The sequence below is a fragment of the Psammomys obesus genome, unplaced genomic scaffold, assembly GCF_907164565.1.
Source record: "Psammomys obesus unplaced genomic scaffold, mPsaObe1.curated_primary_1811, whole genome shotgun sequence".
NCBI lineage: Eukaryota > Metazoa > Chordata > Mammalia > Rodentia > Muridae > Psammomys > Psammomys obesus.
In genome coordinates, this window is record NW_026585580.1 from 1,405,200 (window position 1) to 1,424,423 (window position 19,224).

General features: G+C 37.3%; 1 protein-coding gene across 11 annotated transcripts in view; it reads right to left on the bottom strand.

Annotated features, from left to right (window-relative positions):
• Rims1 (regulating synaptic membrane exocytosis 1) overlaps positions 1–19,224 on the bottom strand; it is a 434,736-nt gene that overhangs the window by 64,848 nt on the left and 350,664 nt on the right. For 9 of the 11 annotated variants that reach the window (XM_055606030.1, XM_055606022.1, XM_055606016.1 and 6 more), the window contains one exon: positions 3,962–4,197. The exons of the other annotated variants lie outside the window; for them this stretch is intronic. In XM_055606030.1, the coding sequence (XP_055462005.1) occupies positions 3,962–4,197 (236 nt within the window). The remainder of the gene's footprint in view (positions 1–3,961; positions 4,198–19,224) is intronic. 11 annotated transcript variants of the gene reach the window in all.

Below are 19,224 nucleotides of genomic sequence, written 5' to 3' on the forward strand. Positions count from 1 at the left end.
GACCTGCAGTCCATCCCTGACCGTGCTGGGAGTGCTTACAATCAGGCATGGCTTCCTATGAGCGCAAGAGTGAAAATGAATCCTTATGCTATTACCGAGCACAACTGACTGAGCTGTTGCTCGTGTCTCTAACAGTTGGCTTTCTTGGGAGAGCCAGTAACATAATTCAAATAGTTTAAGTATGAATTTTCACTGATTTGTTTATACTGCCCACAGTATACCTTCATGCACGAGGGAGAAAGTAGTTATTACAGGTGAAATAACAGTTAACATGCAAGTGAGAAAACAAACTCTTATGTCATAAACGTTGAGTTACTAGGCCAACATATACTATAATCCCCTTTATATTCTCTCCCAGGCCCTAAATTAAAAAAACAAAACAAAACTGAACTCTTAAAAGTTATTTTTACTTTAATGCTATAGGGGTGATTTTAAAATATAAAATATAATTTAATTTTAATATAATTACAATTTAATTATATCAAATATAATATATTAATATAACTGCAATTAATTATATTAAAATTAAATATAATTTATATAATTAAAGTTCATGTACATTATATATAACTTATATTAATACAAATAAATTAATTACATTCAAATATTTAAATTATTAAATGTAAATTGCAATTTAATGATGCAAAAGAATGAATTGTATATTTATATACATTTTCTGTGGCCTCTGATTCTTTTTAAAGTAATTTTACTTGATTGTGAACAAAATTCCAAAATACTTCTTTGTGTACACTTGTTGCCATAGAAACAAAATCAGTAAATGATGCCCTTGAAACCAATCATTCTTGATGTGGCTAAATTCCATTTTTAAGTGTTTCACATTTTCCAAACAGTCTGTCGTCTGTGACAGTACAGAATGAGCACCTGTAATTCAGGCTTACTTACTGCAAGAAATCCTAAATGCAAGCCTGATTTCTATAGTAAACATGATCAGACCTTTACATTAAATACAAGTTCTGGGTTGTTTTAATGTATTAGTAATATGCATTATCGCCTTAAAACCATCTATCAATTCACATAGTTACAGCTCCCATAACTATTCCTTTACCTGAAGGCTCTCTGAAATCCATCTCTAGTGAGGTACTCCTGGTTTTATTTTATAGCAAAAAAAAAAAAAAATATCAGCAATACTGGACTAGATACAGGCTAAGTAAGGGACGGGAATGATAGTCCCAGAAAATGGTGTAGAAGAAATGTTAAAGAGAAAAGTGTGTGTAGGTTTTTAATTACAGAAGCTGCTGTAGTCTCTAAAAAAAGGGCCAAAATTTGAGAGATGGGAAATACCAGCTTGATCCAAGGGGAAATTAAAATGAAGAGGTCACTGGGCAAGGAAGAACACAGAAGTGTAAATCAAACGGCGCTGGTAGAAGATGACATCACAGGGAAGGCATTTCTTAGGAGAAAAATGGGTGAATTTCGGTGAATTCCATAGGAGTGACAAAGAGTCATTACCGAGGGAGAAGAAGCTATGAGGTCGGGATGGAAGAGGAAGAAAGAAGGCTGTGTCTGAGGTCTAGGCAATGACAGCAGGGTGTTCCCGACATCTGTCGTTTGTTTTGGTAAAATCAAGATGGGACTTAATAATAAATTATAATTAATAAATAAAGAATAACAAATAAAATAAATAAAAATAAAACTTATTTATTAATATAAATAATTCTCTTTAAGAAAAATCATAAAATTTTATACATGGAAAGTTCCTACAAGGATATGCAGTACCATCGGCTCGTGGTGATGGTGATGGGGAGGTGGTGAGACAGAGATGCTGGATATTTTGTCTTCATGATCCAATATTTTTTTTCACCTATTTATTTCAACAAAATCTCTCAGAGCAGTGCACTTCATGGAAATTACTAACAATGCATGTTCTTTGGAAGGCAGACATTATGTGCAAGTTAACACGGAACCACACTTGGAATCAAATGTAAACTAATAAAGCAAATGGAAGTGTTTCTATAAAAGTTATTTGAACCTATTAACTATGATGACGCACATTAATAGTTTCTATACAAATTTAAGAAAATTATTTCTAGCCAGGAACTGATGAAAGGGAGGAGGGAGGAAGTCATGGAGAGAGAGAGAAAAAAAAGACAGGGATTAGGAGAGAGAAGGGCAGGGGAATGATTACGTGAATATAGGTACATTCATATATAATATTCATATGTTTGTATATATGTAAATGAATGAGACAGAGAAACAATCTTCCCAGGCTGTAGAATTCCCCATAGGCAACACAGGTTTCTTTACACATAGCATTAAAGAACAATTCCACTTAATCCAAGTAAGGACATTTTTAAAAAGTTAGTAGCTGGGCATGTTGGTACACACTACTCCCAGCACTTGGAACATAGAGTCAGGTGGATCTCTGTGAGTACAAGGCCATCCTAGTCTATATAGAAAGTTCTGGGATAGCCAGACCTATATAGAGAGAACCTGTCTCAAAAATTATCATTTGATTTTTTGTGTCTGTTCCTGTGTGTTTGTGCATATACACAGAGGTGCCATATACCAGGGCATGCAACCGGAGGTCAGGAAGCAACACACACACGTGGGCTTCCCCCTCTATCATGCGTGTACTGGGGAGCACACTCACCTCATCAGCCTTTGGCTGCAAGTACCTTTGCCTGCTGAGCCATCTCACTGGCCCAGCCTGAAATCTGATAGTCAAAGCCTTTCTGCAAACCTTCAACCTCAGAGCCTAAGTACATAGAGATCGGCAAAGAGGAAGCACCGCCATAAACTTGCTGCTGCAAAATAACAAGCAGGGGGACTGCTGCCTGCTGGACTCTTCTTAGGAAACCCACCACCAACGAAGACAAATGGCTGTTCTACAAACCCAGCAAACAGCAACTTATCCCGGCGGGATGCTGAACCATCTCGGGTCTTTCTCTTCTTTGGCATTTCAGACACAGGTCTACTACAGGCATAGATTGCATACACTAGTTCTGTGTTTAGATGGCTGAAAAAAGTCTTCCAATTTATTTCGAAACCTAATCCAATAGAATGTTACTTAAAACAGATATTCTAGAATGCCGACTGAGCTTTAAGACTTCCTTTGAAAGTAAATGTTGTGACCACAAGAATATTGCTATTAAGGAGGAAAAGACAGAAGCAATAATAACAGCAAGAGAAACAGATTGGCAGGTTAAACTGACTCACTATTTCCTTTACCTTTGCTATGACTTAATATTGAACATAGTAATGGTTTACATAATGTGTAAAATCACATATTATGAAATTTTCAGCAGTGCTTAATGGTATTTTGATGTGCAAAAGCCACCAACGCCTCCCCCTTTGTTTGGGTTTGTGCACATACAAGCACACCCTCAGGATACAACTCTTTTAATATTTCACTCCACAGAAAATCTTGAAACACGCATTTTTGTCAACACATCCTTTGCATAAATCCACTGACCCATTTTCTTTTCCTGAAGTGAAAACTGCTTCTAGGTTTTCTTTTGCATTGAAACTGTAACAAACAGAGCTCAGCTGCATCCTTACAGAACCTTGAAGAATAGACTTCAAGTTGCACAACTGAACTTTTCCACAAAAAGTACAGGCATGCGTGGCCCCAAAGGCACGCATGCGCATTACGGAACATTTTGAAAACAATCGTGTCGCTTTTCTTGTGTATGAGCCAATTTTAGATGTCAAATACTTCTTTGCATTTCCTTGCGTATTTGTAAACATGGCTTTCATTAATTTTTTTTTTTTAACTTAAAGGAAAACATTTGATTACAGGGTAACGAAACAATACCTTCTTCAGTGAGCTGCACGGAAGAAAAATAAAATGAAAAACGTACACTTAGCAGACTTTCAGACACAGGAAAGAGAAACCAAACGCATGCACGGTACAGGCCTAACCCAAGTCCTGGCCTGAAGACCACAACCCCGGTGTCTCCACCGCACCCCGCAGGCGGGAGCATTAGAGCGCTGTGCTCACCTGTCTGGCTGAGCTGTGACGTGCTTCTGCTTCTCCGAGAAACAATGGCTACCACTTTGGCACTCAGGCTGGATCTCCGCTTCTTGCCACCTGCCCCGACGGTACCCACGGCCGTGTCTGACTGGCTGCCATCATTATGCTCCAGCGTGTAGATCTCTCCACTTACACTGGTGCTCTTGATGATGGCTCTTCCTGAAGTCCCCATCCGTCTGCCTTGCATTTTGGGGGTAAATGAACTATATTTACAAAGTAAAAACATATATGCATCCATAAATTACAGGTCAGCATAACTCAAGCTCTAAAATTAATTAAAAAAAAAAATAACCCAGACACATGTTTTTAGGTGAAAGAGCCAACTGAGTTGTATACATATTTTCAGAGCATATCACTTTTATTTCTAAAAAAAAAAAAAAAAAAAAAAATTATATGTGCATGGGTGAAGGCAAGAGAGAATGTGAACACACCAAGAGCCTGCGAGACCCGGAAGAGTACATCCAATCCCCTGAGACTGGAGTTGCAGATGGCTGTGACCTGTCAGGTGAGTGCTGGGAAGTGAAGCCAGGTCCTTAGCAAAAGCAGTGAGTGCTCTTAACTGCTGAGCCATATCTGTAGCCCAGGCACTGTTTTAAGATGTTTGCAGGGCACAAATTAAAAATTAAATATCGATTCATTTTATTTTAGACATCGTCTCACTTTGTAGCCTTGACTGGCCTGGAACTTGATACACAAACTCTCAAAGATCCACTGGACTCTGCTACCTGAGTGCTGGGATCAGAGTTGTGTGCCATCTACCACCATGCCTGCTTCAAAGCCATAAACTTTTCAAAACAACAAAGAGAACTATCTTATCGACAGTGCTGGAAAGGTGTAAATAATGCGCAATATTCTGCATCTCATGGGTTCTGACAATGCTGTAACGTAACAACTCATCCAAGTGGCCCTCAAATATCAGTCCTTTCCTTTTTTTTTTTTTTTTTTCTTGTTATCTTGCTTTTCAATACAAAGTTCACATTAGAGGTAACACAAACTAGCTGGTAGGAATGCTGACATTTTATGTGATTCATAACAAATTCTAAGATTCCTGCAAATAACAAAATAGAAACCAGTGAGGTTGCGCAACTTATTTATGGTCACCTTCATAATGGTATTTAAATTAAAAGGGAAGCCATGAAGAGATCTCAGGAAGATGAAAGGAAGAAGCCAATTAAAAAAAAAAAAACACCACCACAACAAACAACAACAACAACAACAACACACACACACACACACACACACACACACACACACACACTGGGCCTTTGGGATTCCAGGAATTTTGTATTAAAATCCAAGACTGTCAAGTATTGAAAGAAGTATGGGTATTGATGAGAGAAATCTACCAGAAAAGACAGAGTTGGAGAAGGTGAGAAGTTAAATGCAAATAAGTCTCTTGGGTCAGATGTATAGAAGTTTTTTTGGATGACTTCATGAGTATATTCCATTAATTAGCAAATTAGATTTACATTTCTTCTTATTTCACTCATACATTCAGTCAGTGCTCAACCCCTAATCAGGTTATTTCCCCATGACACTCACTGGTTTGCATTTTCATTCTACTTGGTGTAACAACACAGCCATCTACCTTGTTCATGCAATAGGTGTAGGTGTACTTTTCTACCACGGTAAAACATTATATCATATACAGTCTGGGCTGTTTTCCTCCCAAATCACCCTCATGTTTAACTGGCTATGTAATTAACAACAACAAAACAAAACAAAACAAAACAAAACAAAACAGAGCTTTCTGTGTGGTAACACTAAGGTCCTCCACAATTTTCAAACAATCAGACATATGTTACTCACACACACCCTATACCCTAACCCTAAAGAGTTTTGTTGCAATGACTCCTCATATCATTTGACTAGCCAGACTTTTCTTTTCTTCTCTTGTGCTTCTTGAAATAACACCAGTGCTTTGAGACCATCAATAAATACAACTCCTTTCCTGAAAACCAAACCAAACCAAACCAAAAACCAAACAAAACAGGACTGTCCTTTGATGGAATAATTTGGAACGGGTAAACTTTTTCTGCACTACTTTAACTGCACAGCATCAGTGTTCCGACAATAAAGAAGACACTTTTGAGGTGTTAAGATCAATCTCGGGGCCTCACACACACCAGGCAGGTACTCACTGAAATCTTCCCACCTCCAAGGAGTAAAAAGTTATTATCTCTCACTTTGTTCCAACCAGTTTTAAAAATAGTTTTAAGTCATTTGCAAACTTCATGTTTTGTAGCTTATTTTTCAAATTACTACTGAGGAAAAACATCACATAACAAGTCAAAAGCTGATTTTTGTGTGTTCTATAATAACAATTGTAATTGAAGTAGCAAGCATACGGCCTGCATGGGTCTGCAGGTCCTCTGTATATGTATTACAGTTTTTAGTATTTCTATGAGTCTCCTAACTGTGAGAATCAAAGTTTCTCTGACTTTTGTGCCTGCTCTTGAGACCCTTTTTGCCTTTTGTTCTGCACCATCTCCACTTCAATATGATAGTTTTTGCTTCATATTGTTCTATTTTATTTTGTCATGATTGGTTGTTTTCTATTAGAGGCCTGTTCTTTTCTAATGAGAGAATGAGGGCAGACCCATAAATGAGGTGAGGTGAGGAGGCCCTAGGAGGAGTAGAGAGAGAAGAAACTATAGTCAGGATATATTATATGAAAATGAAACCTATTTTCAATAAAAGTAGAAAAAATATTGAATAAAAATAAAAATATCAACACTAATATATTATCTTCTAATACATGTTACCACTAAATTCTTTCGTGCCTTCATCAATTTCTTTGAATGGATTATAATTATACATCCTCCTTAGGCATACTCTTGCTATCTCCATTTCCTGTTATTGAATTGCCCAGTTCTGCGATGGATCTATATAAACTGTCAAGATTAGTCAATTTCAAAGTCATAAATTATTCTCTATCATTTACAGTTAAATGTAGAGATCCACATCAATGGAAAATTCCACTTAAAAGTTAAACAAAGTTATCATATGACCTAGCAATTTCACTCAGAAATTCACTTAAGTTAAATGAGAACATATATTCATACAAATAAATATATTAATATTTAAAGTAGCATTATTCAAAACCCTCAAGTGGAAGTTACACAAATGACCACTCATCTGATAGGAAAAAAAAATTAGATTTCCCCTGGGAAAAAAATACTGGTAGTTGTTAAAATACAAATGAAGTAAAAAATGTCTTAATGAAAGTAACTGAGGAAAATGCCCATGTATTATAAACATCTAGAAATTTCTAAGAGTGAAGGCTATAAAGAAATGTTTCAAGATCAATGGTTTTATATGGAGGAGGGAGACTTGGGAAAGTGCTGGTACATATGAATTTACATGGGAGATGACAAGACTTACATAGAAATACAGATATGAGCATTGCTTGTCCAACTTTGTGAATTCAATAAAAGATTACTGATGTACACTTCAAGAATGAATTTTATAATATAGTAAATATATCTCAATTTTAAAATGAATAACCTTGTGTCTTTCCTAGATTTTGCCAGTGGGCATATAATACAAGCACACGTGTTATTTTATATAAGTTGTCTGTAGTTCCTTTCTAAGCAACTATACAGGGTCTTTATTTGTTAAATAAATTAATATTTATTGAAGCAATGTCTCATTCTATATATTGTATATATATATAAATACATATATATAATAATTGGTTTGCTATAAATAATTATAAAATGACAAGGATAGTAAGGTCTGCACAGACTTAATCAAATGGAAATGCCATCAGTATTGGCAGGAAGATTTTATGTACTTTTTAGGAAAAATACTGCTTTTAACTAAACTCTAAGACCCTACCTATGGTTATATAGGACAGTAAATTAAAAAAAAATTAATATTGATACTGAATAATGAGAATACAATTTCAAACAATTTTGAAAGACAGACCAAAACAAAAGCGAAACATCCTGAGCTCACCGTTTGTAACATAATTGAAAAGACATTTCATTCCCTAAAGACTAATGGACCATAAAAGTCTATCTAAGTTATATCCATGGGCGACAGATTTTTGCTCTATTATTCCAGTGGAAATAGGCTGTGCAAACATTTGTGACAATTAAAATACAGGAAATAAGATGTCCTTTCAGAAGGCTAAGATTTTTCAGGAGGACATGTGGGGCTAAGAAAAAAAAACAAAAACATAGTTCTATTCTTAAATTTGTATCATATTTAGAATAAAAGTAATATAGTATATATATGTAATAAATAAAGTAAACCATAATTCTGTAAGAAAGAAAAATAGGATAACAGGTACCTAATTTGTAGAAGCAACCTATATTTCTTGTAAGAAATACAAATACGAAATTTGTATTTCTCCTATGGGTTACAGAAATATATACCAAAGAAATACAGAGGCCCATTATGACTTATTGGTAAAATAAAGACAGCAGTAACTAACACAAGGCATAATAAACAGTTAAGATGTAATGCACATACATCCACAATATTGTTTACAATGTTGTTAAAATTCTGTATGAAAAATTGTGACACATTTCTAATCATATATAGGAGACAGGAATAGGAACCTGATCAATATTAAGATGCCACGCCCAGGCATCTAGCTGATAAGTTCTAGAAGATACAGCATTTGGAGTGATGGTTGATAAGCCAACCATTTCAAAGTGCCTCCTAAAAATGTTGGGAAAAATCAGTTCTGAATAATAACTGGGGGACGTATTCAAATTAGACTAGTTTATATTCAAGCCTTTCAAACAGACCAAATCTTCAGATATAACGGTCTTTTAATAAGTACTGAATCTTACCCTCACACATACACACATACTGTTTGTTAATACAAGGCCATAAGTAGTCTTTTTTAAATTAAATTTTTATTTTTATATTAATTACAGTTTATTCACTTTGTATCCCAGTAGCCCCCTCCTTCATTCCCTCCCAATCCCACCTTCCTGTCCTCTTCTCTCATGCTCCTCCCCAAGTCCACTGACAGGGGAGGTCCTCCTCCCCTTCCATCTGACCCTAGCTTATCAGGTCTCATCAGTATTGGCTACACTGTCTTCCTCTGTGGCCTGGTAAGGTTGTTCCCCACTCTGGGGAAAGTGATCAGAGTCATTCACTGAGTTCATGTCAGAGACAGCCCCTGTCCCTATTACTAGGGAGCCCACTTGGATACTGAGCTACCATGGGCTACATCTGTGCACTGGTTCTAGGTTATCTCCATGAATGGTCCATGGCTGGAGTATCAATTTCAGAAAAGACCCCTGTGCCCAAATATTTTGGTTCTATTGCTCTCCTTGTGGAGTTCTTGTCCTGTCCAGGTCTTACTATCTCCCCCTTATTAATTGTAGCCTTTAACAGTATTTACTGGCTTGTTCCTAAATTTTACATTATTTTTTTTTGCTATTTCACATATTATATGCAATGATATATTATTAATTCTATTTCCCAACATTTGCCACTAGCATATGGAAACACATGGACCTTTGTATATTGACCTTGTATCCAATGACTTTATAAAAGTGACCCTATTAATTATACCGGCTCTTTCTTCTGATTCCCTTACGTTTTGTTTTCTTCATTTATGAACATGAGAAAAACAAAAGGTTCCACTTAATTTCCAATATTCATGGCTTTTCATTTACTCCCTTGCTGTATATACCACTGGCTAGAGGATTGTGAATATTTCTGAAAGCAATGGTGCATATGTGTGGCTCCAGGGAGGAAATGCTCCATGCTGTATTGCTGGGTACGATTAGGATTATTTCAGAATAACTTTTAGCCTCACAGTAAAAATAAATAAATAGACAAACAAACCAACCTGTTTCATGGTTTGCTATGGTTATATTTTTATGTGCTGTTTTTGAGACAAGGTCCCACGTGGTAATCCAGAATGACGTAGATGTTACTATGAAGCCATGGTGACCTGGAATTCTAATAATGGCCCTGCTTCAGCAGTTGGATCCCTAGGACGTGGATGCTCAGATTATCAGTATAGTCCACCATGCCTGGCTGTCAGATTGCATCTAATCACCAATGTGTATGTTGGACTTTATTGGGTACTTCTTTTATAAGCATCTGTATCAGGCAGGTCATATCCAGAGTGTTAATGTAATGCTATTTTGTATTTAGCGCTAATGTATTCTCATATTCCTTTTCTCTCACGCCTTACCCCTCCTCTCTGCTTTCTTCCCTATCTGAATTCAACATGTAAAGGTTTGTAAATCTCTGTCCACTTAAATAAGATGGTGACTTGTTTTTCCTGTCTTGTAATGTCCTTTTAAAAAAGCAGTTAAGAATGAGGGCTAGGAGTCAGTCCCAAGAAAATCAGACGATAGAAAAGGTCTGTGTACAATAATGTACTTATGACTTAAGCACTTAAGATGTCTGACTTCCAGGTTCTTCTCCAAGAAAAAGACTCACAGTAGGCTGAGTGGAATTGCTCACTGGACTTTAATATCTCCTACCTGTTGGGTGCTTGTAGCAGGAACCAGCTGTCCTGTCTTTGTCTAGATTATCCAGACCTCTCTGATAGCACAAACCAGCCAATTCCTACAGAGAGAGGGAACCCATTCCAACCACCTAAAAACCTTGACCACAGTCTGGGACACTGTCTACTGCCCCTCAGTCCTCCCTGGGGTGTCTCTGCTCTGTCTTTGCTTCTCTGTCTCTGTCTTTCTCTCTGGCCTGGAAACAGAAATAGGCAAATATGTATAAGTGTCTTACATAGTATGCACCCACAAATAAGTCAGAGAGATAGATTTAGCCGCTCTCTTCCCTTGATTGGATTTGTAAATGGCCATAAGTCATTTATTTTTTAGAATTTTACTGACACATCTGTTGCTTATTAATTGCTTCTCTCATCTCATGCTATGTGTATGAATCATTTATCTATGATAAATCATTTATCTATCTAGCATGTAGTTACTTCATTTATCTTTTTATATATAATTTATATATACAATATATAAATTTATATATACAATATATAAATTATATGCATAATGTATATGTAATGTAAATATACATGTTTACATTACACACACACACACACACACATATAATTTTGTTTTCTTTGCAGTGTTGACAGTTGAGCCTAGGATCTCATATGTGGTAGTCAAGCATTCCACCACAGAGCTATACCCCCAATCTCAGGTGTTAAGTTCTGTTGCAATCACTGAAACACCTGGAGTTAAGGGGCAGGTCTATTGGCTAGTTAGTTTTATCTGCCCACCTCTCTGTTTATTCTTCCACATCTTTTTTGCTTAAATGAGGAACTTTACTACTCCACAATTGTTCTACTATTTGTCCTTGGATCACTGGTTTTCCAACTCTGACTAGTGAAATATACATGTTGAGTTACAGAATTCTTCCTTAAATTTTACATTTTATCATCTGCAGAATGACACAAACACTGTATAGAAGTGAAACGCCATGACTCTTCCCCCACAGTGATAGGAAGAAAAAGGCTGATACACAAAGCATGTGGGACCACATGACAGGGAGAAGGGAGCATGGATTTGAGGTCTCTGAGCACATCTACCACATCCTTTATTTTATTGAATGTATTAGTGATGGATATTTAAATTTCTCTGTTTGAGAAGTATGTCCATTCTTCTTGTTCAGTCATCATCTCCCTTCCTTTAGGATAACTCAGAATGTTCAATTGACAATTTTAGACCATATTTTTCTCTAAAAGTGTACATTTTTCTTTAAATTTTGTACCATGTTATTTTATGATTTTTATTGTGGGAACATGCATGCCACAGCATACATGGGGAAGTCAGAAGAGAACTTCCGGAAGAGGAATCTCTTCTTCAACTTCACTGATCTCAAACCCAGCTTGTCAAGGTTGGCGGCAGGTATCTTTACCCAGAGAGCCATCTCTGACACAAAATTTCCTTTCAATTGCCAGAATAATAACTCCGTCTTCCTCCTCTGCAGAAATAGATTTGAAGCCTCTGGTCTGATGAAGTTTATCCTGAAATTTGGTATCTCAGGGGTTGTGGCTTCTCTCTGTTCTATTTGCTCAAGCCCACCCTCGGCAGGTCAGAGAGCATCGTTGAGTTTTAACTGTCAGGTGTCATGTAGTTCTTTTTAAAGATTTTATTTTAAATTTGTATACTGGGTGGGTGGTTCTGTGCACACCTGCTGGTGGAGGCCAAACCCTGTATCTGTAATACAGGGGTTCCAGGAGGCTCTGCTAGCTGAGCCGTCTACCCAGTCCCCACCCCTCTTTTTAGCTGGGTTCTCCCACTGGCTCAGAACACACCGAGTAGGCTAGGCTGGCTGGAGAGAGATTCTGAGATCTACTTACCTCAGCCTCACCAGAACTAGGACTGCAAACATGTGCCCCTAGGTCCAGTTTTTGGTTGTTTGTTTTAAAAGACAGGCTCTCACTTTTTTACCCATGGCTAGTCTGGAACGCAAACCAGCTAGAGAATTGAGGCCAACATTGAACTCACAGAGATCTGCCTGAGTGCTGGGATTAAAGGCATCTGTCATGCCCGTTTCCATGCCCAGATGTTAACAATTGGGTTGCTGATTGAACTCAGCTCCTCCTGCTTGGAAGGCATGAACTTTAGAACTAAGTTTCCCCTGTCTCAGCTTCCCAGTCTTTGCGGACCTCAGAGTTCATTCCGTTTCCCCAGCACCCAGCACTGCCTTGGCATCTGTGTTTGCGCTTGTGCTTTTTAGTGGCTGCATTTGTTTGGTTTATGGAAATCATTCCCTCTGCATGACTAACTCACAGCCAAAGGAAATCTACAGCAAATACTGAAGCTCTTTGCTTACCAGCTACTGCTATCTCTGTCGGTTCCTGAACAGGAACAGCCTTTTAAGAAGGGCAGAATTATCAGACCAGCTGTATTTTGTATGAAATTGTCAGATCATGGCTAATGAGGACATACATTGCACAATCGCGTTCTAGCAACATTCTCTTGTCTGTCTGTCTGTCTTGCTCTTGCTCTCTCCTTATGTTTGCTTTATTTTATTTTGGGGATTGTAATTAAATTACATCATTTATTCCTTCCTTTTCTTTCTTCCAAACTGTCCACATACCCCTTCAAATTCATGACCACCTGTTTTCTTCATTTATTATTGACTTTTTTCTCATAATAATGTCCTGATTTCTTCACAGAAGGACGGACCTACCCTGCTTCACCCAAAGTCCAGCATCTGTCACTCCTAGGCGTAAGGCATTGCTCCAAGGTTTGCCAGGACTAAGCTCTTGTTAGTGTCATTCATTAGACAGGCACTTTTGTAGGAATTTTCAAAGTTACATTTATTTTAGAGAATTTTGCACTTTATTTTAATACCTGCTTAGGACACCTGCTCCTGACATTTGTATTCATTTTGATTTTAATTTACTTAAATTTGGAATCTGGTGTCTTCAAGTTTTAATTCAGGATGTGTTTGATATTTAGCTTCGTGTAAAATTCCATTTTAAGTATTTTCTTATAAAATTAGAGAAGTGCAAAAAATGAAACCATCCATTTGTAACTTTAAATCTATAGTTGTAAGGTATTTGAGTAGTCAGTCGGACATTAATGACTCATTTGAATTTGAATTCTAAATGGAGAAACAGGGACCCCGCAAGATAATTGATTCCTACTGGGAAGAGATACAGAATAATCATTGATGATGAAAGAACACAGTACAGAAACAGTAGCTGGGCGTGACATTAATAATAGAAAAGAAAACACACACGAAGCCGTAGAGACAAGGAGGACATCTGCTTTGTTATGTCCCAAGACAGTCAATTTTAGCTATAGCATCTGCAGAGAAGTAGTCAACAAATGACTGACTGAAAGAATAAATACATTAGTCCAGGCCTGCAGAAAATGATCATTATCTAATACTCTCAGTATCAGTCAGTGATAGCACTGGGATGAAGGCAGGTGAACTAGAAACTGACATCTAAGCAGAAGGCAGCCTGTGTGGAAGCTGGCTGCGCTCACACGGTCCTGTCATTTTTATTACAGGATACTCTTTATTCAACCATCTCTACATTCTCTTCACTTCAGGCCCTCTTCCCGATCTGGGTACTGAAATCCTCTCAGTTCCCATAATATCTTCCTCAGTCTGAATGATTCCCTTCTGTCCTCATCCTTCACATTATATCTCCTTTCCCAGGCTCCCACTACTTCTCAGGACACACACTAACCCGTTTCCTCTGTGCTGTCCTGTCTTTCCTTCCTCAGTGTTTTCCACCTCAGCTCGCTCCAGCTTGCCCCTCTGTGTTCCTGGTGGCTGTTTTCGCAAACAGGATCTAAATACCCAAGTACCATTCCAGGGTATAAGCTATGCTCTGCCTTGGCAATTGTTTTCTTCCTTGTAATAGAGTCTAATGTGTACTGTAGTTCCACTTGCTCCTCCTACAAGAATGCGTAGGTAATTATTGACTTTATTGCTAACCAAACTTGAAACACTAAATTACTCAGCAAAGCTGCAAAAATGGTATAATTAACAGACTATTTAAGATATGTAATAAGAATAATTCCGATAAATCTAAATATTAAAGTAGAAAAAACAATTTAAAATTAAATGGAGAAAATAAGATAGTAAAAGTAATTCTAAATCTATCAGAAATAAAAATGAATGCCTCTTTTCCCCACCAAAAATCCACAAAGTAAACAGAGGGTAGAGAGCTTAATAGGAAAGTCAAAATGAAGAGAAAAGAGAAACGAGTAAACGAATACATTTGATCAAAGGAAGAATACTATAAATGTTCTCACATAGAACAAATTTGGTTTTAAAGCCAAATGTATTACTAGAAATAAAGAGATTTAAAATATAGTAATAGAAGTCAAATGACCAGGAAGATTAATGAATTTTATACATTAGGCTGTTTAAATAATTTTATATAAAGTAAAGGTGAACAGAATCAAAAGAAAGCTGACAGACTCTCATTTAAGAGGCCAGAGAAATGGTTTAATAGCTAAAAACATGTACTGCTCTTGTGGAGAACCTCAATTCATGTTACTGAACTCATACCAGGGACCTCACAACTATCGAAAATGCCAGCTCTCAGGAATCTGATGCCTATGGCCTCTGCACTCATGTGCATATACCCACAGGAAACATACACGCATACACAAAATTTAAAATACTATAATAAATCTTTTAAAAATAAAAATTTTATCAATAATCTGCATTCCATATTTTTGCAACTTTTAACTTAGCTCTAAACAATTAATGAATATAAAGAAAAATGTGATAACATTTCAATATCATTAACACCTCACAAAATATGAACACATTAAATATGAACCTGGCAGGATACAAATAATAGCAAAGAAAAGACCAGACTTAAATTAAAATAATATCAGAAAAGCAGAAAAAAATAATTTCAGTCCTAGAAAGGAAAACTATGCAGAAAATGATAAAAAATGTCAGCACCCAAGACACACTATCTATATAACAGCAGCTACACACTTATGAATTTATAACAGACAGCAATTTAAGACTTCATTGACAGACCCTGAAGAATCAGGAGGTAATTCAGAAGTTGACAATGGAGCACTGAATATGTTAAATGCTCCAGTTCCCCTCAAATCAATTTGCATGTTTACTGTAGACCACAAGGGTGTATTTTTAAGGACTGTATATACACATTTTAAAAATTTGTATATAGGGGGGAAAAAGGCACAAAAGAAATATGATTCTGCTGACAAAGAGTAAGAATGAAGCGAGGACATGTGTCCTTTGGTAGGGTCAGCATTTACTCTGGTGAGCCATGTTGACTATGGCCATGAAAGACTCAGGAAATGTTGGCCACACAATGGCTGTAGGTTGATAATGATTTGGCAAAGCAGATAAATGCCCCTGGGATTATCGTATGCTGAAGCATGACACATGCAAGGGGGTTGAGGGTAGATGGAGGGATGCAGCTAACATGGCCGTAACTGACTTTTAAGCTTGATGGCAGATGTATAAACCTTTATTATTATGGATGCCTTATGCTTGTTTCAACCACTACAACACTGTGAATTAACAAAATCTTTTTAGGTTAAACGGAGATGAGTAATTCGGAGCTTGAGCTTCTGGCTCTAGCACTTCCTCATTCTGCAGGTCAGATGAGTTCAACGGGTTGCGATCTCTTTTCCATTTATTTTCAAAATTATATTACTAATCTTTGCGTCATTGCAAGAATGACGCGGCACGTTATTTCCCGATCAGAATGTCCAGTACAAGCCCTGGGAGTTGGCTCAGCCAGAAGAGTACTTGCTGCCCAAGCATGGGGACCCAAGTTCAATCACCACCATCCGTACGGAAAAAGATGCATGTGCTGCAGTGTGCATCTAACCCCAGCCCTGGGGACAGAAACGGAAGAAGCCCTGCACTTGGTTGGCCAGGCGGAACTGTCAAGCTTTACGCCCTAGGTTCCAGTCACAAGCCTTGTCTCAAAACTCAATGTGGGTGGCTTCTGAGGAAGAACACCTCACGTCGGCCCCTGCACTCAGCTGGCACATGCACACACTGGAATACCCCCCACCCCGACCCCAGCCATACACACATGAACAGGCACATTCAAACACTACAAACACACATCCAAACACGTGACAATCTAGCACAAAAGCATACTTTAAAAACATACATATGGCTATCCCGTTTGTCTTTCTCAGTGAGGATTGATCATCTTACCCAGGGTCCTCCTTATTGATTAGCTTCTTTAGCTGTATGTTTATCCTATAGTATATGTCTAATATCCACTTATAAGTGAGTATATACCGTGTATGTCTTTCTGCTTCTGGGATACCTCACTCGGGATGATCTTTTCTAGATCCTACCATTTCCCTGCAAATTTCATGATTTCCTTGTTTTTAATTGCTGAGTAGTATAAGGAGAGCAACAGAACCAAAAAAATCTGGGCCCAGGGGTCTTTTCTGAGACTGATACTCCACCCAAGGACCATTCATGGAGATAACCTGGAACCCATGCTCAGACATTGCCCATGGTAGCTCAGTATCCAAGTGGGTTCCCTAGGAAGGAGAACAGGGACTCTAAATGAACTCAGGTCTCTAAAATGAACTCAGTGGCTGGCTCTTTGGTCACCTCCCCCTGAGGGGGGGCAGCCTTACCAGGCCACAGAGGAAGACAATGTAGCCAGTCCTGATGAGACCTGATAAGCTAGGGTCAGATGGAAGGGCAAGAAGACCTCCCGTATCAGTGGACTTGGAGAGGGGCATGGGAGGAAATGAGGGAGTGAAGGTGGGTTGGGAGGGAATGCAGAGAGAGCTACAGTTAGGTTAGTGAATAAACTGTAATTAATGTAAAAAATAAAAATTTAATAAAAAATATACATATGGAAATATAGACATTGGAAATTAAGGCACAAATTATGAATATGATAGATGAAAAGGGTAATGTTTAGGAAGCAATGATACTGAATGGAAGAATAACCATTCTAAATAACAACTAAGTAGTCCATAAAAAGGAATTTTTGCCCAGTAATTAATGGTGAAAATGAGTTCAGGCCTGGGTTCATTAAAATAATGAGCTTCCAATAATATAATAAAAATTAATCAGCAATTATCAAATGTGAAAATACACTTTCACAGAACATGAACATTTCCTAAATGGTTACTTTCTTACTATTTTTTTTCTTGAATATGGTCACCACACAGATCAGCTATGTTAAAGGTGCTCAAAGCCACAGCAAAGAACATGATAACTAGCCTGAGAAAAATCTCACTTTGTCACAAAAATAAATTAATTCAAGTGCCTGTGAGGAGGTACAGTCCCATCAATATTGTGACATTGTAACATAGTTCTGAAATTACTATTTACAGCTATTTCCTACAAATTTAGAAGTAGTCACTGTTGAAGTTTGTGTTTTTGAGTGCTTGGTCTCCAGATGATAGGGCTGTTTGGAAAAGTTATGGAATGTATACACAGTGGAGCCTTGCGGGAGAAAGTATGCCACTGGGGGTGGGCTTTGAGGTTTGCAGCCCACTGTGAACATCGGTTTACACCTGTTCTTGTTCACTGATTCATATCCATGCATCTCTTTCTCTCTTTTTCTCATTCTTTCACTCTGTTTCCTGTGTACTGCTGAAGTGTGATCACTTTGCTTCCTGTCACACTCACTTCATGCTCATGCTGCCTCTGCCTTTTCTGTCCTGACTGCGTCCCACATCGAAAAGTAAGCAAAATGAATAAAGTGTAACTAATAAAAGTTAAATAAAAAATTAAAAAAAGAAAAGTAAACCAAAATAAATCATCATTTTTCTCTACTAAGTGGCTTTTTTTCCCTCAGTGTATTCAGTCACAGTCACAAAAAAATAATTAATGCAGCCAGTGGTATCTAAGGGCCATTCCCACCACCCCCCTCATCCTGATACACTACACTTTTTTAATTCAAAGTTTGGAACCTTTAGTAATTGCAACTAACTGTTTTGCTTCCTACTTGATAAAGTCACTAATGTTACAGAATTTAACAGGACACATAATGGCCAAGCTATCACAAAAGAGTAGAGCACAAAGTTAACAACAGAGATGAAAGATTGTTTTTTAACTCTATCCTCTCTGCTTTGTTTCAAAATATAGATAAAAGCGCTCTGCAAGAAAGACCCTGCCCAGGAAATTTACCCACTCACTCAAAATATTCTATAACTGCTCATTGTCAAGACTCTTGCTCATTCATTCATATATCAGCCATAGTTTTGCTACTACATGCCATGGCATAATAATTTAGGTGTGTGGCAGAAATGATGCATTCATGGGACTTAGAAGAAAGATTTTTACGGGTTGTTAATGTATTTGTTACAAAGACGAACTGTTTTTAAAGAGCAGGTGGGATATTGTTTCCATTTTACTCACAGCTTCTACCTATTACCAGCAGATAAACTTGTTAATCAGCCTTGAACTGTTAAAACCAAACAGGAAGAATGGAAAATCAAGGAAAGAGATTTTTCTTAGATGTGCCCTATTCAATATTTTCCCTGCATAGGTTCATTCTCTGTCATCTAATTGCTTATTGGTATGTTTTATAGCTTAGTAAATTTTGTATTTCTAAGTATAGGAAACAGATATATAAATTTGATTCTGGATTGTTAAGGTAAAATAAAATCCCATCTTACTCAAGTACATTTGATGCCAATAGGCAAAACAAATTGGAAACACAAAAGAAAACAATTGGAAACACAAAAAGTTTTATTTATTTATTTATGAGATATTTTAAAAGCTGAAACTTGTTTCAGTTAAATTCATATCAGATATGATTTTGAAAA